Source organism: Pogoniulus pusillus, chromosome 23, assembly GCF_015220805.1.
Source record: "Pogoniulus pusillus isolate bPogPus1 chromosome 23, bPogPus1.pri, whole genome shotgun sequence".
In the NCBI taxonomy this organism is placed as follows: Eukaryota; Metazoa; Chordata; class Aves; order Piciformes; family Lybiidae; genus Pogoniulus; species Pogoniulus pusillus.
In genome coordinates this window covers 15,427,530-15,451,323 of record NC_087286.1, presented here as the reverse complement: position 1 = coordinate 15,451,323, position 23,794 = coordinate 15,427,530, and the positions used below count along the sequence as shown (strand labels likewise).

At 44.7% G+C, this 23,794-nt stretch overlaps 1 protein-coding gene across 6 annotated transcripts in view; it reads left to right on the top strand.

Annotated features, from left to right (window-relative positions):
- Window positions 1-23,794, top strand: part of SMARCD3 (SWI/SNF related, matrix associated, actin dependent regulator of chromatin, subfamily d, member 3) — a 67,224-nt gene that overhangs the window by 33,239 nt on the left and 10,191 nt on the right. For all 6 annotated transcript variants that reach the window (XM_064162664.1, XM_064162666.1, XM_064162667.1 and 3 more), the window contains 6 exons: window positions 4,226-4,268; window positions 13,329-13,451; window positions 16,394-16,516; window positions 18,299-18,394; window positions 18,978-19,079; window positions 20,217-20,378. In XM_064162664.1, the coding sequence (XP_064018734.1) occupies window positions 4,226-4,268; window positions 13,329-13,451; window positions 16,394-16,516; window positions 18,299-18,394; window positions 18,978-19,079; window positions 20,217-20,378 (649 nt within the window). The remainder of the gene's footprint in view (window positions 1-4,225; window positions 4,269-13,328; window positions 13,452-16,393; window positions 16,517-18,298; window positions 18,395-18,977; window positions 19,080-20,216; window positions 20,379-23,794) is intronic.

The following is a 23,794-nucleotide window of genomic DNA, read 5'->3' as shown; positions in this document are numbered from 1 at the left end:
GCAGAATCATTGTGGATCCAGGCAGTGTTCTGGTGGTGTCATCATATCTGTTTGTAGGTACAACATGACTCTCTAAGCTCTGTCCAGGTTATATGCCTTGGATCAGCAAGCCAGACTTGGGAATACTTATATCTGGGATGCATCTGGAAAGGACACCAATCCTGAGAGACTTAGTACAGTTGAATAAGGTTGAATGCAGGGGAGATGTATGGGTGCAGTATGTGAGCACCAGTGATGCATGTGCATCTTGGAAGCCTTACCCAGTACTAGCCCAAATGAGCATTCCCCAGCACTTCCCAGAAGGAACTCCAGCAAACTGCACAGAATTGTGCCTAGTCTTCAGATACACAGGGTAGACAAGACCTAAAAAACTGTCACTGCTGGATAATTCAGGTAAACTTTAGTCACTCTCTGGTTTCCAGAGGTCACTAAAGAGGAGCATTTTTGTAAAGCTGATGGCCTAGCTCACAGGAGGAAGCAGCTCCCCCTCCCTAGTTCTTAACCTTAGTGCTTCTGGTTTGAAGCCCAGCAGCAGTCTCTGCTGAAGTGAGTTCATCTCACATCACTGCTTCCTAGGTGCTCAGGGAAGTTTCTCTGTTTTTTCTGCCATGCCTTCCTTCCAGATAACCTGCTATATGTTTTTCCCTCATTCATTTCCACTTGTCTGTCATTTCCCACTCAAATCTTTCTGATTTTTCAGGTGAAACTTTTCTGGCACACTGACTCCAATTTTGGGAATAATTAAGTCATGGTTTATGGCACAAACAGGCCACGAAGGCATAGTTGTCCCTTCTTGGCATGTTTGGTGGAGCCAAATGTCTCATTTCTGTAACAGACTACTGGAGAACTGGTTAGACCCAAGATGTTGGAGGGTTTTGGTTTGTTTGTCACTTGCACTTTAAGTGTAAGCCTCTGAGGTGCAAGCATATCCCATTTTGCTTTGGGAGGGTAGAGTTTGCTCAGGCCTTACTTCCAGATTCTGTGAAGTGTTTCAATGCAGATGTGATTTCGTGAGCTGTGGAAGGTGTTTGAGGTTCACACCACCTAACATTGCACTCCCATTCTTCCTGCACTTTTATAAAGGGATGTTCTTCTCCTGTGAGGTTGGGTGTGATGTGAATGAATTTTCTGCCCTTGGGGAAGGATGTAGTTTGCACTTCCAGTCATAAAGAGTTCTCAGGCTTCTCTTATCTGGGACTGGTGAAGAATCTAAGAATCTGGTGTTTCAGGCCAGGATAGAAAAGACATGATGGGAATATGCCACATTGATGTCTGTAGAAACAGCTTGTATGTGGACATGGCTGATGACAGACTTCCTGTATGAAAAGGACAAGGAGGAGCATCCTTGTGACATGACAGAGTGGCAGCAGGGGGTTGGCTTTCTCCCACGTGTCTGTCACAGATGGAGTGATTCGCCTCCTGCTCAAGCTAAAGACCTCAAATTACAGAGGTGAAGGATAAGACCTAAATTCCCTCTTGGCTCTGTTAGAGGAAGCTAGGTGACAGGTTTAGTGGGCACAAATGGTTCTTAGAATCTGAAAAACTCAAAAGCCAATGGTACTGGGCAGTTTTCTGGCAGCACCAGTTCTTAGGAACATAGACATTGTTGTGGAAGCACTGGAGCACTGGAGCTTTTAAAGCATAGGCACACAAATGTGCTTATATGCAAGTCTGGACACATTGTGTGTATGCACTGTAGGCACAGGTATATCTTCTCACATGTGTGTTCATAAAGATGGGCAAATTTGTGTAGTTTGAGGAAGAGGAGGGTGAGGGGAGACCTTGTTGCTCTCTACAACTACCTGAAAGGATAATAAAGAGAGGTGGGTGCTGGTCTCTTCTCACAGCGATAGAACAAGAAGGGGCAGCCTCAGATGGCACCAGGGGAGGCTTAGGCTAGACATTAGGAAAAAAGTATCCACCAGAAGAGTGGTTAAGCATTGAAACAGGCTGGCCAGGGAGGTGGCTGAGTCACCATCCCTGGATGTGTTTAAAAGTTGGTTAGATGTCAGCTTAGCAATAGGGTTTAGTGGTGAACTTGGTAGAGTTAAGGGTTAATGGTTGGACCTGATGATCTCAAGGGTCTTTTCCAACCGGAATGATTCTGTGAAATATGGAAACATCAGCCCACTGACCTTTGCACATCACTTGTGCAACTCTGCTACCATAAAACAAGTGTTACATCTGTGTGTTCTTGCCCCTCACATGAGATGCAGATATATCTGTATGTTCTCATCCCTCACGTGAAATGCAGATATACCTGTGTGTTCTCATCCCTCACATGAGGTGCAGATATATCTGTGTGTTCTCATCCCTCACATGAGATGCAGATACATCTGTGTGTTCTTGCCTCTCACATGAAGTGCAGATACATTTGTGTGTTTTCATCCCTCACATGAAATGCAGATATATCTGTGTGTTCTCATCCCTTATGTGAAGTGCAGATACATCTGTGTGTTCTCATCCCTCACGTGAAATGCAGATATATCTGTGTGTTCTCATCCCTCACATGAAATGCAGATATATCTGTGTGTTCTCATCCCTCACATGAAATGCAGATACATCTGTGTGTTCTCATCCCTTACATGAAATGCAGATATATCTGTGTGTTCTCATCCCTCACATGAAATGCAGATACATCTGTGTGTTCTCATCCCTTACATAAAATGCAGATACATCTGTGTGTTCTCATCCCTCACGTGAAATGCAGATATACCTGTGTGTTCTCATCTCTCACATGAAATGCAGATACATCTGTGTGTTCTCATCCCTCACGTGAAATGCAGATACATCTGTGTGTTCTCATCCCGCACATGAGGTGCAGATATATCTGTGTGTTCTCATCCCTCACATGAGATGCAGATACATCTGTGTGTTCTCATCCCTTATGTGAAATGCAGATACATCTGTGTGTTCTCATCCCTTATGTGAAATGCAGATATATCTGTGTGTTCTCATCCCTCACATGAAATGCAGATATATCTGTGTGTTCTCATCCCTCACATGAAATGCAGATATATCTGTGTGTTCTCATCCCTCACATGAAATGCAGATATATCTATGTGTTCTCATCCCTTACATGAAATGCAGATATATCTGTGTGTTCTCATCCCTCACATGAAATGCAGATATATCTATGTGTTCTCATCCCTTACATGAAATGCAGATATATCTGTGTGTTCTCATCCCTCACGTGAAATGCAGATATATCTGTGTGTTCTCATCCCTCACATGAAATGCAGATACATCTGTGTGTTCTCATCCCTCACATGAAATGCAGATACATCTGTGTTCTCATCCCTCACATGAAATGCAGATACATCTGTGTGTTCTCATCCCTCACATGAAATGCAGATACATCTGTGTGTTCTCATCCCTCACATGAAATGCAGATATATCTATGTGTTCTCATCCCTTACGTGAAATGCAGCCGTATCTGTGCGTTCTCATCCCTCACATGAAATGCAGATACATCTATGTGTTCTCATCCCTCACATGAAATGCAGATATATCTATGTGTTCTCATCCCTTACATGAAATGCAGATATATCTATGTGTTCTCATCCCTTACGTGAAATGCAGCCGTATCTGTGCGTTCTCATCCCTCACATGAAATGCAGATACATCTGTGTGCTCTCATCCCTTATAATGAAATGCAGATACATCTGTGTGTTCTCATCCCTCATGTGACATGCAGATACATCTGTGTGTTCTAATCCCTCATGTGACATGCAGATACATCTGTGTCTCCTCATCAGTTGGTTCTGGGTACGAAGGACCAAATGTGTGTCAGTGGTTTGAACAAGTCCAGGCTGCGTTTGCAGGCAGGCAGCCCCAGACACGTGCAGATGCATAGCTGTGTCTGTGCACACCTCCACACGTGCAGGCTGTCCTCCTGCATGCTCTTTTTTGTCTCTGTAGACAGCATGTGCATATGCACTTGCATACATTGCCGCCCTGAGCCACAGAAGATGCTGTGATCAAAGAACTTGCACACTTCTTTCCAAGATGCGTAACAGACAGTCCTGATTTGTTCTCAGTTAACTACCTCCCCAGGCTGCTGAGAGAAGGGGTCCTAGGTCCTGGGCATGGGTGAGACCCTTTTGCTGATGCATGCACAGCTGTGCACCAGCATGTGGAGATGTCAGGATAATTTAGCAGGTGGCCTCGTTACTCCTAGATCTGTCACCATGGTAACGTGTTTTTTTCTTTAAAAAATGTACAGTGCCAAGAGGAGGAAGATGGCTGACAAAATTCTCCCTCAGAGGGTGAGTCGCTTTCATTTCCTATTCCCTTCACAATCAGTTCAGCATCTTAGTGTAATTAGAGGGATTTTAGAGAATACTTTCACTTTTTGTTTAAAAATCTAATTAAAAAGTAAGTAGGCAGTGGGTGCAAGTCTGGAGAGCAGGGCTGGGGCTGGGGCTGGGGGCTGGGAGTGTGGAGGGCAGCCGGCCTGCGTCGCCTGCACGCTGGGTTAGCCGAGCCACCACTGCCACTTGCTGGAGGGACAGTGGTGCTGGGCCACCAAGTACACGACTTGGCGCTGCAGCCCTCTGGGTCTTAAGGATGTTTTTGATCAGTGTTTGAGGCTGGCCAAAAGCTGGCTCAGAGCACAGCTGTGCCTTTAGGAGATGGGTCGTTCTCAGGTCTCTCAGGCCCAGCAGCACTGCCAGGTTCTAGTTTTTGTGGTTGTGTCCTAGTGGGACTGAAGTGAGCCCACGTAAACAGCAGACTTCAAGGGGCCTGTGTTGTCCAGAGAATCCCTAATTCTCTCATCCCTGGGGATACGTCTAGCTTTTAGTGTCTGTCTGTGCTTGATCCTCAATGCTTACATCTTCTACTTCCTTTTTAAACATTGGAATTTCTCTCTGCTCCCCTTCTCTTTCATTATTCCCAGACTTTTCCTTTCCTGTGCCTTCTTCAGTACAGTTCCCCCAAAACTTACTTGGTCCCAAAAGGTAAGCTTCCTTTGTCTTCAAAACACAGTCCCCTGTCACATCTTAGTCCCAGTTTCTTTGGCTTCTGGTGCTTTTTCTGGGCTGGGAGTCCCTTTGGCAGGTCTGTAGTTCTCCATGTCTTCCTTTTCAAGTCTACCTCTCTGCTGTTAGTGTCAACCCAAGCTTGCCAGCAGCCTCCAAATTCTGTTCTGTGGCATTCCACAGGTACCTAGTGCCAGCCACTTGAAGAGGTGAGCCCTCTTTGGTACTTCTGTTGTCACTGACTATCACTTTACCACTTCTTTTCTTGTAATTCCTGCCACCCTCAGAGAGCATAGCCTCTCGTAGCTTAGCCATTGGTTCTCTCTTGCTGCTGTCTTGAAAGGACAAAGCTACCTTTGAATTACTTGCAGCCTCCATGATGTTTGTGTTAAAGCCTCATTCCTGCTCTGCTGGAGTCTGTACATACTTAGAATGAAAGCTGTGTTTCTTGTGCTGTCAGTTCTGTCTGTCCCACACAAATTGTTTTCACAGACAGTTATGCATCTTGTATGGTGAGGCTATCACTTGAAATATGTGTCTGTTTCTAGGCTCTTTTTTAGCTTCCTCTGTCTTTATAAGATTAAGAGGTCTCAGAACAGAGATAACCAAACTTCTCTGCCAACAGAAGAGTCATGGCTCTTTATCAAATCCATGATAATTCTTTAATAGGTAGAGCTTTAATCAAGGATGTCACAGACACAAATACATTCAGAACCTGCTGTCACCAAGTCTTCTGGCCTTTCACTTACCTTGCTGCTGTCAGATAGTAATTTTAAGTGGTGGGGTTATAAGGCAGCACAAATTGAGTTCTGTCTGCAGTGGAGTTTTTATCAGTGAAGCTGGAGTGCTGGTATTGATGATACTGAGAGAGGGGATTCTGCCACTTTGCTCTGGTAAGACCTCACCTGGAGTACTGCATCCAGTTCTGAAGCCCTCAACAGAGGAAAGGCATAGACCTGATGGAGTGGGTCCAGGGGAGAGGTTGGAACACCTCCTCTGTGAAGACAGGCTGAGGGAGATGGGATTGTTCAGTCTGGAGAAGAGGAGACTCTGAGGAGACCTAATAGCAGCCTTCCAGTATCTGAGGAGGGCCTACAAGAAGGCTGCAGAGGGACTGTTTCCAAGGGCCTGCAGTGATAGGACAAGGGGAAAGGGTTTGAACTTAGAGAAGAGGAGATTTAGATTGGATGTTAGGAACAAGTTCTTTACCATGAGAGTGGTGGAACACTTGAACAGGTTTCCCAGGGAGGTAGTTGAGGCCCTATCCCTGGAGATATTCAAGGTGAGGCTTGGCAGGGCTCTGGGCAACCTGATTTACCAGAGGATGTCCCTGCTGACTGCAGGGGGAGTTGGACAAGATGACCTCTTCAGGTCTGTTCCAAGTCAGACCTTTCTGTGCTAGGATGCTCTGTCTGCATTAAGGGAGTGCTCTATTAGGCTCCATTCAGTGATCAGAGCCTCTTCATGCTCACTACTCATAGGGTGGGAAAATGCTGAGTGCATTGGTGCCCCACCAGGGGGAAGCTTTGCACTGGTGGCTGTAGAATGCGCACAAAACAGATGGTAAAACTTTCTGGAGCTACTTCTGGAGTGTTTTCTAGCCAATCAGCATTTGTTACAGACTTTCTGCACACTCCTGCTTGTGTTTTCTGGGAACTGTGGAGAAGAGAGAGGAAGATATTAAATACATTCTACTCTTGGAAACGATCTGATAGAGTCGTGGAAAAGGAGGTGGTGGCGTCAGGCAGTTGGCAGAGAGCACTTCCTGTTGGGTTTGCAGGCTTTCTGGTCAAACCTGTGCTACAGTGCTGGGGCATATTGCTCCTTGGGTAGGTTTGGTAGTTGCTACAGTTCAGCTGTTTAAGAAGGATTTAATTTTGCATGGATATAATTGAGTGAGAAAGTCCAACTTAGCAAACTGTGAAAATGTAGGAAGATAGGATTATAGACCTGCATGGAATGTCCTGGCACATCAGTCTGATTCCCTCTGTCATGGAAGCCATGACACAATTCCTGCCTGAAGACTATTTGGATTCCTTACCTCTGAGATAATTTAATTCTGGCAGCCTTTTTTTTGCTAGCAGCAAGCAAGGCAAGGGCTTTTAATGTGCCTAGAAGGTCTCCCCACAATTCTGATCCTCACAGTCCTTTGTTATATCTATTCCAAGTTAAATTCACCTCTTTAGATCTACCTCTCAGGAGACCAGAACTATAGAGAGTATTACAGATTACCAGTATCACCAGTACTGAAAGGCCACGAATGCATTTTATTCTCCATGGAATTAGCTAGTGGTGCAGATGGGGCCCACATTGTATTTGTTATGGTCTTACCACAATCGTACAGCATAGGGTCACTCTGTGATTGACTAGTACAAATATTTCTGCTTTCTGTTGTTTCCCATATTAGAGTAGGAGTTAGGGATATAGACTCAGAGGAACACGATCCTTTGCTTTTTGATACTTTATTTCATCTCATTTCTGTTATAGAGGTCTCAGCTTCCTTACATTCTCTGTACTATCCTCAGCCTTATATTGATGGAGACACCCAAATCTGTCATTATTAAGTGTTGTTAGCATGCTTCTCCTTTCTTGTGCTGCAACTATTAATGAAAATCCCAGAATCCCAGAATTATTGAGGCTGGAACAGACCTCTGAGGTCAAGTCCAGCCTGTGACCTAACACCACCACATCAAACAAACCATGGCACTAAGTGCTACGTCCAATCTTTCCTTAAACACCTCCAGGGACAGTGACTCCACCACCTCTCTGGGCAGTCCACTCCAGTTTCTAATTACCCTTTCTGTGAGGAAGTGCTTCCTAACATCCAGCCTAACCCTACGCAGGTGCTTCCTAGCATCCAACCTAACCCTCCCTTGGCGCAGCTTCAGGCCGTGCCCTCTCGTCACAAGTTGCCTGGCAGCAGAGCCTGACCCTCACCTTACTACAACTTCCCTTCAAGTAGTTGTAGAGTGTGGTAAGGTCCCCTCCTGAGTCTCCTCTAGGCTGAACACTCCCAGCTCCCTCAGCCTCTCCTCATCAGACTTTCCCTCCAGTCCCTTCCCCAGTGCTGTCACTCTCCTCTGGACCCACTGCAGCCCTTCAGTATCCTTCTTGAAGCGAGTGGCCCAGCACAGTGCTGGAGGTGATGCCCCACCAGTGCCAAGTACAGGGGCAGAATGACAGCCCTAATATCTAACTAAAATAAGTTTCAAAAATGGTCTATGAGGTATTCCCTGCTCAGTACTTTTTTTTCTGTTCCACATACTGCTCTTGTTCTAATCCACGTTTTTCAGTCTCAAGTAGTGCTTCCCTTTATGACTCTGTGTGAAGTGCTTTCAATGCAAGTTGATTGGATCTACTGCATATCTTTTGTCTCAAGTGCAGCTTTAATGAACAGACAGACATATTTAAGCCCAGGATGGCATACTGGAGCCTAACAAGGCTTTGCATTTTTCTTGTAGTTTGTTCCACGTTCACTCCAGTTCTGTGCAGCAGGCTCTGCCCCACCCTGTTCTCCTTACCTCTGTATCTTTCCCTGTTCTCAAATTACTGAAACCCTGATTCAATTTTGGAAAAGGTCTTAGGCATCTTCACTTATATCTGGGGACCTGGATTGCTGCGACTGCTGTGGCCTTTGTCACTCAAGTCAAACAGTCATGCCTCAGTTTCAACCCCAGGCCCCAAACTGTCTGTGGAGAAACACAACTGAACATCAGATTGCAATTCTTTGTTCTCCAGGCCTTGTCTCTTCATTACTTCTGGTCAATGTCTTGTTTTCTCTTAGTTCTGAGTCATTACATCTTTTCTCAGGCACCCTGACAGTGATTCACTGTTCTGTGCCTTCAGCTTTCTTGCCTACCCATTCTGATGCAAGAATCTTCAGTGAAAATCATTCTGACTCCATAGCTCTTTGCTTTTCCTCGTTTAACCTGCTGAGTGGAGTGCAACTTTGAAGCAGTAAACTGCTTCTCCTTGTTGCACTATCGGGTACTGTTCTTCTCACTAGGCTTCAAATACTCATGAGGACTTTTTGGCTAGCTGTGCTGGCAGGTTTTTGAACCACTGCCCTCTCCTTTTCGTCCTCTCTACTTCTTTCTGCTGTACACAAATACTTAGGCAACTCCTGCTGCTGTTCACTGACCACCATAGGGGATCTGCACAGATCATAGGATCACAGGCTCACAGGATGTTAGGGGTTGGAATGGACCCAAGGAGATCATTGAGTCCAACTCCCCTGCCAGAGCAGGACCATACAATCTAGCTCAGGTCACACAGGAACACATCCAGACAGGCCTTGAAAGTCTCCAGAGAAGGAGACTCCACAACCTCTCTGGGGAGCCTGTTCCAACGGTCTGCGACCCTTACAGTGAAGAACTTCCCCCCTTGTGTTGAGGTGGAACCTCCTGTGCATATCCCATCCCACAATAGCTGTCCTGCTGTTTGGTCACCATGTGGCTTTTGATAAGGAGGTAATAGGGAACAGTGGGCATGGATTTACCAAGGGTGAATCGTGTCTGACTAAGGATTGCCTTCTCTGATAAAATGGATCTGTGAGCAAGAGATAGCAGGGAATCTTTGCTTTAGAAAAGTTTCCAGCACTGGCTCCCATAATAGTCTTATATCCAGAATGGGATGTTTTAGTCTAGATCAGTGGACAACTGTCTGCTTAGATGGTTGGGCTCAGAGGGTAGTGGCTAATAGTTTGCACTGCCCTGGAGAGACAGTGAGGAGCCTTGCAGCAAAGAGACCTAACAGTGTCCTGGGCTGTATGAGCAGGAGTATGGCCAAAAGATTGAGGGACTAAATTATTCCTCTTTGATCAGTACTCATTAGCTCACAGCTAGAGCACTGTGTCCAGGTTTGAGACCCCATTTCAAGAAAAACACTGGCATGGTGAACTTGGTTAGCAGATTGGTCAGAGGGCCAGATAAGCATGTGAGGGGAGACTGAGAGGACTTGTTCAGCCTGCAGAAATGATGGCCTTGAGTAGACCTAACAGCAGCTTGCCAGCTCCTAAGAGACGATGATGAAGGAGATGGAGTATGGCAGGAGAATGAAAGCTAGTGAGCGTCAGCTGAGACAGCAGAAACTTTTTCACATGACAGTCAAGCATTGTAGCCCACAGAGATGGAGATGTCCACCCTTGAAAGCTTCCAAACCCCAACTTAACCTCACTGTTGACCCTGTTTTAAGCAGAAAGTTGGACTAGAGATCTCCCAAGATTCCTTCAAGCTGGCACCTGTGATCCAGCTGCTGTTCCATAATCTCTAGCAGAAGTTACTTTCACATGCATCTGACTCTGCTCTAAAGCTTTGCTTTTCCATACTGATTGACTTTGTGGTCACCTCTCCAGTTGTTTCTTTGGACTGTATGCCTCTTAAGTTTGGCTGAGTCACAGATACTGCACAGCCACTGAACATAAAGGAGCTACTGAATAGCTTTTACTGGAACTTTGAGACTAACTCATAAGAATTCCTCATAATCCTAATTTGTAGTTGTGATTGTAGCCTTCTGCGGTAGAATTAAACATTCACATAGAATTGTCTAAGCTCTCCATTGTTTATATCTGCCCATGTCAGTCTGTGCTCACAACTGGAGTGGCTTGTGACAGACTTGATTAACTGTCACTTGCAGTGTTGCAGGATCCTGCATTTTGGAGTGGATTGGGTATGTGGCCATGAAATTCAGGCTGACACAGCCTTAAGTGCTTATCTGCTTTTGCCATATGTTCAATGAATCCTTTGTTTGTTTGACAACCATTCATCAACATAACCCCTGAAGTTCAAGCAGATTGTTCCCAGGACACAAATTACTTTGATGTTTGTCTTCTGCTGGAAGAAACCATGGTATGTGCTTCTGGTAGGCCTTGTTTAGCAACACTGCAGGCTTGTGGTGATCCCATAACTCTATGGCTATAAATGGGTAAATATTTTCTCTCACAAAACTCTTTTTCCTTTGCTTACATATTATTTGATAATGAGGTAGCCAGAATAAAAATAACATTCTAAATGAATCTGCAAATGCACAATTGCCCAGCACGATTGCATTATTTGGATGGTGGTGGTTATGATGAAGTTGGGGCTAAGTGGAAGCTAGGACTGGGAGCTAGTTGGATTGCCAAGTAAATAGTAGGGTGAGAAAACAAAAGGTCAAGCCCAGCATCCCATCTTGGCTGTGACCATACCATGTTTCTAGAGAGAAGAGCAAACACAGGCAAGTGCAATTCTTCTCCCAAGTACTCTCCCAACGTGCAGCCATTTAGAGTCCAAGGAATTATATGCAATATTATCTTTGTTGGCTGATTTTAAAGTTTTTGTGCTTTTAAACCATTTTATAATGTTTAACATCCACTTTGGCTATAAGAGTGCAATAGAAAATATCCTTTTGTTTTCACGTGGTAAGAGGTGAAAAAGTGGGGAACACTTATTGAAGATTGTTGCTGTTTCTGCAAACTGGAGTCCAGTACTCTGCAAACCAGATGGAAAGATTGTACCACAGCCATGGCATATGTGTTAATCTTGAAGGCTGTGTAGGTCCCAGCTCTCTGCTTCATCATGTGCCTGGGAGTTCATGGACTGCCTGTGCTGGAACTTAAATGACTGAAACCATTCTGGGTGCATTTTAATTGGTGATTAATTTGCTCTGCGTGGAAGGAAGAAAGGAATCTTTTCTTCTGTGTGAGACAGGCTGAAAGCATTGGGGTATTTTGTTGAGTGCAAAGATGTGTGTTCACTGTGGGGGGATGAAATATTGCCTAGCTGTCTTCAGTCTGCAAGCCTTCTGGCAATTCCTTGATGTTTCCAGAGCAGTGCTTGTTCCTCTCACTTCACTTTTGAGTGTTCAGGCTCTTCTATTATTCTGCTAAGACTTTGTGGAGGAATGCAAGCAGTTAAAAATAACAGTGGTTCAGCAAAAGCTGAGCAGAGCTTTGGCTTCATGGCTTCTGCTTCTCCAGAGTGTCAGTCCTGCTGTATGCAGAGCAGGTGTTCTAGCATCTCAAACCAACCAACTAAATAAGGTTGAAAGAGACTTTTGACAGTCTTGATCTGTTTAAATACAGAAGGGAGGAATTGTTCCTCTTCTGACTGGGAAAGAAAAAATATTAAGAAATAGGTGACAAAACCCTGTAAAATGGAGAGGGCACATAGGGCATGCGTGCCCATTCCTGCTCCGTCAATGCAAGGTGGCATCAGGTGGCACTGGCAGATGACAGGTTCCAAATGAGCAGGAGGTACTTCTTTGTGCCTTGCTTTTGGAGGTTCTGAAGTACCATGCCTCAGGCACTAAAGGGCAACAACTTTCAAATACTGTCAGAGACACACTTGTAGGGTTGTGTCTGTGACAGCTGTTGGCATGACTTCCTGCAGTAGTTCTTCTATCCTTGCAGTGAACAGGTGTGTGCCTGATATCTCTCAAATAGGTGTTTGTGTCTTAAGCCAAATTAAAACTGTAGACTTCTGAAGCAAAACAGGAATATCAGCTAGCTTGTAATTCCTGTAGAACAGAAGTATCCTAACAGTTAAATGTTTCAATGTTGTAGGTGGAAGCTAGAGTGACTATCATAGAAATAGGCAAGACAGTCCAGTAGAGTTATTATAATCACTTAGACTTTCTTCCCTTCTTGGCTTGCCTGTATGAGTTATTCCCAATTTAGAATAAACTTTTTCATGTCAAGGTATACTTGCTCAGCAGCCTACTTCATATCACCTCTGCTAATTTCTCTGGAGAAGGAAAAAGAAAAAGGGGATTTGTTAAGTAACAAATGTGGTTTAGCTCACGCGCTAAGATACCGATGCAAGTTGGCAAGGTTGTAAGTTGACAGCTCATAGCTGGTCTTGTTGAAATTTTGATGTGAAGGTCAGTTCCACTTCAGCTAAAAAAGATGTGTTGGCAAAGCCTGACTTTCTAAATGGCAGTTTTTCCTTACAATGGATAACACTTGTTTTTAAAATACCAACATCAGTGCTCCCCCAATATTTTCAGTCTAGAGAGTTCCAGCACTTTCTCAGTCTGAACTGGATAAATTCACTGTCCTTTGCATTGCTGAGAGCAGTGGCTCCCCAGGCTGCTTGTGGCTGAGCCTCGCTTGAGAAAAGCAGACATGATTCAGGCCTCTTAGATCCAGCTGGGGACTGCCAGAGTTGTTTAGCTTTAGTTCTGTGCTCCAACTTTTCAGTTGTATGCTTGTAAGATGCTACTGAGCCCTGCCCCATGAACAGACAACTGCCCCTTAGGGATAACTCCTCCTGAGCACATCTGTCTGAGGGCTGGGATGGTGTCAGTATTGCTGCTCAGGAGAATAGATTCTTGCTTCCAGTGCTTGGATGTTCCTTGCTTCCTTCTCAGATCCGGGAGCTGGTTCCTGAGTCCCAGGCTTACATGGACCTGTTGGCCTTTGAACGCAAACTAGACCAGACCATTATGCGGAAGCGTGTGGATATTCAGGAAGCACTGAAGAGGCCGATGAAGGTATGTCACCAGCAACCTGGAGACTGAGTTGGGGGTGGGGAAGAAGAATCCTTGTATTGTTAAATGGTGGAATGGTCTTTCCAGTAAAAGTCCTGTAACAGAGGTATTTTGACACAGGTCAGACAAAGCTCCTATGAATAAGCGTCTGGGTAGCAGCATGCATGGAGAAGTGGGGGAGAAAAATTGTCTGAGGTATGTGATAATATGTAGGAAAAATGTAGGACTGCTCAGAATTATTAGTTGTAATTGCAGGGATCATACCAGTCACAGTCATTGAGTTGAAGCAAGAAACTGTTTGGGAGCCACAGCTTTATGTTCTAGTTTCCCTCGGGTTGCTTTTTTCTGTTTGAAGACTAAATAGTCTGGAGAAATGTTGGGGGGAAATGTTTCAAATGTTTTTGAGGGAGGACAGTGCATAAAGGATGCTGGGGCCTCTTGATCCATCTTAGATCTTCTGTGAACAGCTGCGCTGCTGCAACAGATGACATCTGTGGGATTGCTCAGAAAGCAGGAGGACCTTGGGGCTGTGAGGCTGGTTGACGGGGAGGGAATGGCCTTCAGCACCTGCCAGTTCACTTTACCACTGTCAGCAGCCCCCTCATCTGCCAGCTTTTCCAGTCTGGATTCTGCCTGTTGGATACCAGTGTGTTCCATCAGCATTTGATGCATGCCACTCATCACCGGGGTCCTTGCACAGGCTTGTTGGAAGACTCAACCTGCTCACAGGCTTGGAATTCCAGAAAGGACTTTTTAGGAGGAAGTCAGGCAGACACGGACTGGTTGACTACACTGTGGCTGGAGGTACCATGAGAGTTCACTGAAGGCATCTTTAGTTTTAGCAGTCAATGGAGATTTGTCTTGGAGATATCTTCAGGTGCTTGGTTTCTGATTTGATCTTCTAGGGATTTAATGCTAATGGAAACTGAAGAAAAAAAAGGTGGCACTCTAAACCAAAGGTAATTTTCTGCAGGATGTGACAGATTTCCAGCATTTTACCCATTTACTTCAACTTAAAACTGTATTGATTTGTGTGAAGATGGCATTGAAGAGCAAGAGCTGCACTTCTGCTGCTCTGTTGTTCCCATCAGCCTCCTGTTTAGATCTATTCCACTCCACATGAGCTGTCCTACCATTTGCACTACAGTTGTAGCTGAGACCTTTGCAGGAGTTCATTGCTGACATAACCAATCTTCTGTCACATATGCTTCCCCTTTTCTTTCTCTCAAGGTGAAATTGCAAGTGGAATGTAGTACTTTTGGGGCAAGGCTTCTCTTTTTAATGACTTCTATTTCAAGTTAATTTTGTGGAGGACAAGTCAAAGGTGCCTGGTAAAGATGCAGATCTTACACTTAGAGAATGAGCAGGTGAAGCATGTATTGATTTTTGGACAAGAGGTTATTTGATTCACAATGTTGATGAAGTTTCCATGAAGTTTCCCTGTGCAGAACTAAAGTTTGAGTGTGTCTGAAGAGATTAAATGTGATGCTTTCTTCTTGGCCTAGAGCTGCAAGTTTTCTCTCTAATTTTTGCTCCAAGTTATTGAGAATCCTACCAGTAAAAAACAAGGCCACAGGTTTTGGTTAGTTGCTCTTCTGTTCTCTGAGAAGCCACCAGAGAGAGAGGGGAGCAGATGTTAGATCTGTGCCATAATGTGCACTGCTAAGAAATTTGCAGAACCCATTGAAGGTCAGTGGCCTCCTGCCAAAGTGCATCCTTGCACTACTGCATTTAAGCTGCAAAGTAGCCAAGCTGCACACAACTGACATGGTGTCATTTCCTACCTGGATGAGATGGAGTTGCTTAGCTGGAGATGGAAGAACACCTCAACGTTCAGAGCCTTTTGGGTATGAACTCGAAGTTATTGTGGAACCCAGAAGTACTGATAAGTGAACTCTATGCAATGATTTTGGAGGACTTCACGGTCTGTATAGCAGTTTTAAAGCACTAGCCTCAGCCACTTTGGTGTTCTTTGAGCTCAGGTTTGACTGTCTTTGTCATATCTGAGCTGATACCTCCTAGGACTGGACATCCTTATGGCAACAGCATGGCTGTCAGTGCTGAAGTTGTTACTGACTTGGTAGATCCCTCTAAGAGGGACTCAAACTGTTACTCATGGATCTCTGCCAGGACCATGCTTCCTCAGTGGAGATGGTATTTGTCTCACAGCTGACTGGAGAAAAGTCACACTAGAGGAGAAGGAGCCTTCTGGTCCAAAGAAAAGGTTAATTTGCTGATTGTGTGGGTTTAAGCACAAGAGCAAGTTCCAGTGCCATGGTCTTGCTCCTGGAACTGGAAGATGTCTTGAGAAGAGCTTTTCTCAGGTTCTCTGCAGAGGCAGTGGCCACACTAGCTGTGTGTGAGGAGGACATGGGGATTCTGCTCAGGGCAGAAAGAAGAGAAAAATGGAGCAGTGATTCAGAAGGGAAGGAACAGGAGGTGAACATACTGGCAGCAGCTTCAGAGAAATAGTTGTGGAGGCTGAATGTTTCTGGGTTGGTACAGAGGAGGACGTGTTTGCATGTTCAAGCAACGTTCAGAAGGTCAACCCTAGTGGGACTCTGAGCAGTCTGATTTAGTTGGAGATGTCCCTGCTGACTGCAGAGTAGTTGGACACAATGACCTTCAGGGGTCCTCTGTAACCCGATGCACTTTGTGGTTCTATGTAGAGCCTCATGGCCCAGCAGCCTCCAGTTTTTCTCCACTTCAGATGGATCTTTCCATGTTTGTACAGCAACGGTTTCTAGAGGAAAGTTTCCAACTCAGCTCTCCACTGTCTTTTCTTATACATAACCAAATCTTAAATTCTAGTGTATCCTGGTGCAGCTGCTAAACATGCAGACTCTCTACCAGATGTGTAATTATCACCTTTCCTGTGGCTTCCTCACGTCTTGGACTTAAACTGGAAATGTACTTTTCTCTTCTTTTCTCTGCTTGTGTAACAGCAAAAGAGGAAATTGAGGCTCTACATCTCCAACACCTTCAATCCTGCCAAGTCTGACGCCGATGACTCTGATGGCAGCATTGCTTCCTGGGAGCTGCGAGTGGAGGGCAAGCTCCTGGATGATGTATGACTTACCTATGCTTCACTGGGGCTGGCAAGCATCTAGATACTGTCCTGTGGGGTGATGGATTTTACTGGGGACATCAATTCAGACAAGACATCTCTGACTGGCAATGCCAGCTTGTTGCTGCTGGGAAGGTGCCATGTACAGCCAGGGTGAAGGATGAAAGCCATAATGGGAATGTTGAGGAGGGGTGGGCAGGGCAGTAGGAAATGAAGCAGGCTTAAGGGCAGGACGGGTAGGAGGAGGTGGAGAGAACAGGGCTGAAACAGTTCCTTTAAAAGATACAGCAGAGTTCAGGTCCTGAGAAGTGTGTTAAGGCTGACAGCAGGCACTGCTTCTTGTGGAGAATAGAGTAACAAGGAGAGACAAGCAGTTCATGATCCTAGGGAGGATCAGAAGTTATATGGGCAGTCAGAGCAAGGATGGAAGAAACAAATCTATCATTTTGAAGTTGTCAGAAACTTCAGTAATGGATTTAGTTTTCCTCAGGGAAGGCTCTAATTGGCTAATAAAAAGTGGCACCTGTTTGAGTAGACTCCACAAGCTAAGTATTTGATAGGATAAACAGATGGAGAACAGGCATGTGTGGAGAGGACAAGGCTTCCAAGGCACATTTGCCTGTCTGTAAATAACTGTACAAGAATCAGAATCATGATCTTGCAAGAGGATATGGGGTGACAAAGTGCAACATCTGGAAATGAAAGGCAGGTTCCAACATCTGGAAACGAAAGACAGGTTCAGTTTAGAAATTAGAGCTTTTGTTATGACAAAGAGATTCTGTATTGGAGCAAAACAGCTTCAAATGACTGGCAAATTTGAGCTCAAAAGAGGATGTGCTTCTAAAAGATTATCTGCATTAAATCAGAAAAAAAAATAATCAAAACTCTCTATTCAGATTAGGTGGTTACAGACATCTCAGTTTTCAATTTAGACATGAGATGGGTAGCAAAAAATACTGATAATTAAATGGAAAAAGAAATACTTTTACTTAGTGCATGATTAATCTGTAAAATTAAAGCAATCTGATAAATCAGACTAAGAAATTAGCATTTATCAAAAAACCCAAGATATTAAAATAAAAGGTATAGAGGTCTTAGATTCATAATATGGCTTGGGGATGGAAGGGGCTTTAAAGATCATCTAGTTCCAAGTCCCCTGCTGTGAGCAGGGACATCTTCCACTAGACCAGGTTGCTCAAAACCCCATCCAACCTGGCCTTGAACACCTCCATGGATGGGGCATCCAAAACCTCTCAGGACAAGCTGTTCCTGTGTCACTAACCCTAGCCTCTTGCAGTTTAAAAGCATTGCTCTTTGTCTCATCACTACTGGCCTTGCTCAAAAGTCCCTCCCTGTCTTTCCTGTGGTGCTCTTTCAGTGTTGATAGGCTGCAGCAGGGTCTCCCGCTGAACCTTCTCTTCTCCAGTCTGAACAACCCCAACTCTCAGCCTGTCCCCATGGAGGGATGCAGGGGGATCTTCCCTGAAATGTTCAGTGTTCCACCACCGTTGAGATTTTTACATTTTCCTGTGCACTTGTGTGATGGTTTGGGGGTTACCCCGCCCCCCCCCACTTTTGTATTTGCCCCAGCTAACTCAGACGGACCCTGGGAATATAGATGAAGCACAGGAAAATGTAAAAATCTCAACGGGAAAACTCAGACTCACTCTTGTGGTCTATGTGGGAATTAATGTTCAAGAGAAGGAGAGACCCCGACAAAGAAGTGTGGAACATGAGCTAATATATGCTGCCTTAAACATTGCTGTTTCTTTTGTTTTTCCAGCTCAGCAAACAGAAAAGGAAATTTTCATCATTTTTTAAGAGTTTGGTTATTGAACTGGACAAAGATCTTTATGGACCTGACAACCATCTTGTGGAGGTGAGGAGGTCATTCACCCTCTGCATCCAAACCTGGCACTAGCACAGATATCCAGCTGTGTGCCCTCTGTCTACCTTGTTTCATTACCTGTTAGCAAACATTCTGTAAAAGAATGGCATTTTGGAAACTTGGAAGTTGCATTCATTATCATGTAAGGTATTTTCAGAGTTTTCAAAATGCCATTCTTTTACAGAATGTTTGCTGACAGAAGCCCAACAGCCTAAACCTATGCCTGCAGTAGTGATGTAGTGCACATCCTAGAGCGGGATGTAAGAAGCTGTGAAAGAATTGTGTACCTTTTCCCTAACAAGCAAAGCATGCTGACAGCACAACAGATTGTGCACTGAAGTGGGATTTCAAGGACAGAGCAAGAAATTCCTGAGGGATATGTGTGTGTTGTGGTTTGCCTTTTTTGTTTGCTTGTTTGTTTGGTTGGCTTGGTTTGGTTTCGATTGTAAGATCTGCAGTAGACTTGTGCTTGTTTTATTCTTGCATAGCATACTGTGCAAGGTGCTCCTCCGTGGACATCAGTGAATAAAAGGCTGGCTGGCTTGTTTTTTTTTTTTCTTTTTCCCTTTGGCAGTGGCACAGAACTCCCACAACCCAGGAAACAGATGGGTTCCAGGTGAAAAGACCTGGTGATGTCAGCGTGCGGTGCACGTTGCTCCTCATGTTGGACTACCAGGTCAGTGCATTGCTTTTGGCATGGAAAATACAGCCACTGGGACATGGTGCCACAGAGAAAATTCATCCTGTCACCTAAAAAAAAAACCCAGGAAACAATGTCACCATTGAGGTTAGAATGATACTAAACTGACAGGTTAAAATTCAAAGCAGACAGCACTTGGATTAAGTCTCTATTATAGACTAGGAAAATACTGCTCTGTGGTAGTTTTTATTGCCCACTGTTGCCTTGGGAGGTAGCTGAGGCCTCATCACTGGAGGTATTCAAGGTCAGGCTGGATAAGGCTCTGAGCAACCTGCTCTAGTGCAGGATCTCCCTGCTGCCTGCAGAAGGGTTGGGTTAGATGACCTTTGGAGGTCCCTTCCACCCCAAACCAGTCTATGATTCTGTGTTCTCTGATGCTTAAGTCTTGATTTCTTATAAAGGACCTGGCACCAACAGAGTAATCCTTGGTTAATAATGTGGCAAATATAAAACTCGAGTATGGGTGAACGCTTGAAGAGGCACAAATTCCAAAGTGTTCAAGGACTGTACATTACTAGAGATGCAGAACAGGGTGACTGAAGAGTTGTCTTACAGAGGTCAAGAGAAGAAATATATTCCATTGACTAGTTGTGGTTGGGGAAATTTCCTAGCATGCAGGAGAACGGTGAGAATGTGTTTGAACAGTGACATTCCAAGGTACTTTGTTGATGTGAGGCAGCTGAGAAGTTGCTGGCAACAGCAGAAGCATCATCCTGACTTTGTTCTCTCTGTCTGTGGTTAACCTCCAGTAGTTCAGAAGAAGGACATTATTTTTCTTCTCATTTTCCCTAAAGTCCAATTATTCATCTGCATTGCCAAGGCAAATTCTTGCCTGGGTCTGTGTGCAGTGGTTATTACCTGCAGCATGTGATGCAGACACTCTGTGCACAGCACAGGGACATTGTCCCTTTTCCTTTTCAGACCTTAGACTTGGTTCTTCCAGATCACTGACAGCGGCACACATCTGAGCAGACTGTATTGTTGCCATCTCTGCTGTTGGACAGGGTGCTTCTCCTGAGGAATAGAGAGCCTCCAGAATTCAAGCTGAGACATCATAACTACCTCTCTGCCTACTTTTCTCTCTGTTGCCATCTCCTTCTCCTTCTGTTGCAGCCTCCGCAGTTTAAACTGGACCCACGATTAGCTCGCTTGCTGGGGATACACACGCAGACCCGGTCAGCCATCATCCAGGCTCTCTGGCAGTACATCAAAACAAATAAGCTGCAAGACTCCCATGACAAGGAATACATTAACTGTGACAAGTACTTCCAGCAGGTAACTCCTTGTTGGACACAAGCTATAATATCCAGCTGCAGAGTTTGGGCGGGTTGAAACTCAGTGATTTCTATCCTCCTTTTCTGACCTACAGTACCTCCAGTACTGGATGGCTTTCAGCAGCCACTGCTGCTGGTATAAGAAGCACCCTTCCCATGTGCCAGTGTTGTCACACAGCACCTCTGGTAGTTCAACACTCCCACAGGAGCAGTGACTTTTTCAGGAAGGAGGACTTTCTCTTACTGTTTCTTTGCATTGATTTACTACTCCTCTCCTTCCTCTGCTCAATTTATTATTTTGTACTAAGAAACATGAAATAATCTCCTAATTCTGATTGGTAAATCATGGGTAGATCCTTTTTCTCCCCTTCTCTTTCCCTATTCATGAAGGGCAGAAGACATGGAAGATACAATTAGAAATTTTGTTTTTTTCCTATGTCTTCTTCAGATCATAAAATGTCCTTGACAATCTGCATGTTGCTTTGAAAGTAGCACATTAAGACTTCCTGTCTTTCACAAAGCCTTGTAAGATTAACTAAGAAGTCCACTCAAAAGCATTTCCACCTTTTCTGTAGATATGATTATATGCATTTTTGGAAAGATGATATTGTCTGAGCTATCACTTTCTTAACTGGCTTTGGATTTCTGTAGCTTCAGGCTTAGCTTATTTATCCTGGAAGTACTTGAAAGTAGGGGTTTGTGATATACTCTTGTTTAGGAGAAGTACTGGCAGTTAGAACAAATGAATGGAGCACTACCTTATGAAGAAAGGCTGAGAGACATGGGGCTGTTTAGCCTGGAGAGGACTGAGAGGGGATTTAATAAATGTCTATAAATAGCTGAGGGCTGGGGGTCAAGAAAGAAGGGACAGGAACAGCCTCTGCCCACTTGTGCTCTGTGATAGGCCAAGGGGCTATGGAAACTGTAGCACAGGACATTCCACCTTAACATGAAGAAGAACTTCTTTAGTGTAAGGGTCACAAAGCACTGGAACAGGCTCCCCAGAGACGTTGTGGAGTCTCCTCTGGAGATTTTCAAGCCCTCTCTGGATGTGTTCCTGTGTGACCTGCACTAGACTCTATGGACCTGCTCTGGCAGGGAGGTTGGACTGGAAGATCTCCAGACATCCTTTCCAACCCCTAACATCCTGTGATCCTGTAATAGTGCTTTAGTGAGCCTTGAAAGTAAATATTGCAATGAAAGACGTGTCCTGGTTTTCTTTTTAAGCTTTTAGTTTCTGTTATGACTTTGCCCTACAGCGGTTTAAAGTGACCAGCGACTGATGTAAACCTAATGGCAGCACTGGGGTTTTCCACACTGGAAAATGCAAAATGCAAGAGAGTAGCTGTGAGATTCATGGATATTTTTAGAAGTATAGGACCATGTGATCCGGGTTACATAGTTGCTCTCTTGCTTGTTTGGGGTTGTTTTTGGAGAATTACAGCGTGCAGCCTTTTTGATATCCAGTGCAAATTCCAGCTTAAAACCACATAAGAATTTTTGGCACAATCATGAAGCTGTTCACTCTGTTGCTTGGTTGATTCGGTTTCCATTTTCTGTTTAGCTATAGCAGATTTAGGCTCAGTTTGTATCAGCAGTAGTGTGACAAGCAGAAGCAGGGAAGTGATTGTCCCCCCTGTACTCTGCGTTGGTGAGGCCACACCTTGAATACTGAGTTCAGTTTTGGCCACCTCAATACAGGGAAGACATTGAGGGGCTGTAGTGGGAGTAACTAAGCTGGTGAAGGGCTTAGAGAATGAGTCTTACAAAGAGTGACTGAGGGAACTGAGACTGTTTAGTTTGAGGAAGAGGAGGCTGAGGGGAGACCTTATTGCCCTCTACAGCTGCCTGAAAGGACAATATAGAGAGGTAGGGGCTGGTCTCTTCTCACAGGTGACAGAACAAGAGGGAATGGCCTCAAGCTGCTCCATGGAAGGTTTAGGCTAAACATGAAGAAAAAAAATGTTCACCATAAGAATGGTCAAACACTGGAACAGGCTGCCCAGGGAGGTGGTAGAGTCACCAGTCCTGGAGGTGTTTAAAGTTAATTTAGATGTGGCACTTAACGATGTGTTAATGTTGAACTTGGTAGAGTAGGGTTAACAGTTGGACCTGAAGATCTCAAGGGTCTTTTCCAACCTGAGGATGTGGAGGCGCTGGAGCGTGTCCACAGAAGGGCCACTGGGATGCTCAGAGGGCTGAAGCACCTTTCCTCCAGACTGAAAGAGTTAGGGCTGTTTAGTCTGGAGGAGTGTAGGCTCTGAGGTGACCTTCTTGTGGCCTTTCAGTATCTGAAGGGGGCCTACAAAAAAGCTGGGGAGGGACTTTTCAGGCTTTCAGGTAGTGACAGGGCTGGGAGGAATGGAGTGAAGCTGGAGGTGAGTAGATTCAGGCTGGCTGTGAGGAGGAAGTTGTTCAGCATGAGAGTTGTGAGAGCCTGGAATGGGTTGCCCAGGGAGGTGGTTGAGGCCCGATCCCTGGAGGTGTTTAAGGCCAGGCTGGATGAGACTGTGGCCAGTCTGATCTAGGGGAATGTGTCCCTGCCCATGGCAGGGGGTTTGGGACTGGCTGATCCTTGTGGTCCCTTCCAACTCTGACTGATTCTATGATTCTATCCTATGATCTTTAAAGAAAAACCTGATTACCTACTCAGAGCATTACAAATGCCAGTAGGAGAAAAAGGCTTTAATAATTGTATTTCTGAGAGCTCCAGTGTAAGGAGTGGTTCCAGATTTGTGGCAATGCACTGCAGTTCCTGACATAACACTTCTGAATACTACAGATTTGAATCACTTAAATACCTATTTAACTTCTGGACCATAGTAAAGAGAAAATAGCCATAACAGGTTGATTGGAAAGGAGTCAGTCCCTTCCAAAAGGCTGTTTAGGTTTTGGTTAAAAATAAGTTAAAACCATGCTGAACTTCTTTTTTTTTTCCCTCTTAATCTTTAAAAAAGTAATCCATCAACATTGCAAATGATTTTTCAAACCCCAAAATGCTTTCTTGTGTTTAGCACAAAACATTGCAGGAAACATGCCTTGGAGTAATGAAAAAAAGGCAAACTTTATGATTCCTCTTATAGAAAAAGCAAACAGGTTTCTTCACAATATTCTGCTCCAGAACCTTAGTGAGAGAGGAGAGGAAGTGTTCACTTCTCTCCCACTATTGTTACAGCTTCTCCTGATGTCCCCTTAAAGCAGACTGTGCCTTTCAGCAGCTAAACCAATAGTGTGCCACCTGAAACTGTTGTTGCCTGATGCATCTCTGAGCTGCTCAGGATTTTAAATACAGCAGTGAATTGCAGGGGCAGAAGTGACCAAAGATTGTGTGAGAAGCCAAAATTAGAGCTTTCAAAATCTCCTTACATTTGAAGTGCTGATCTCTTCCTCATTTCACTGCAACTTAGGCTTTGGACA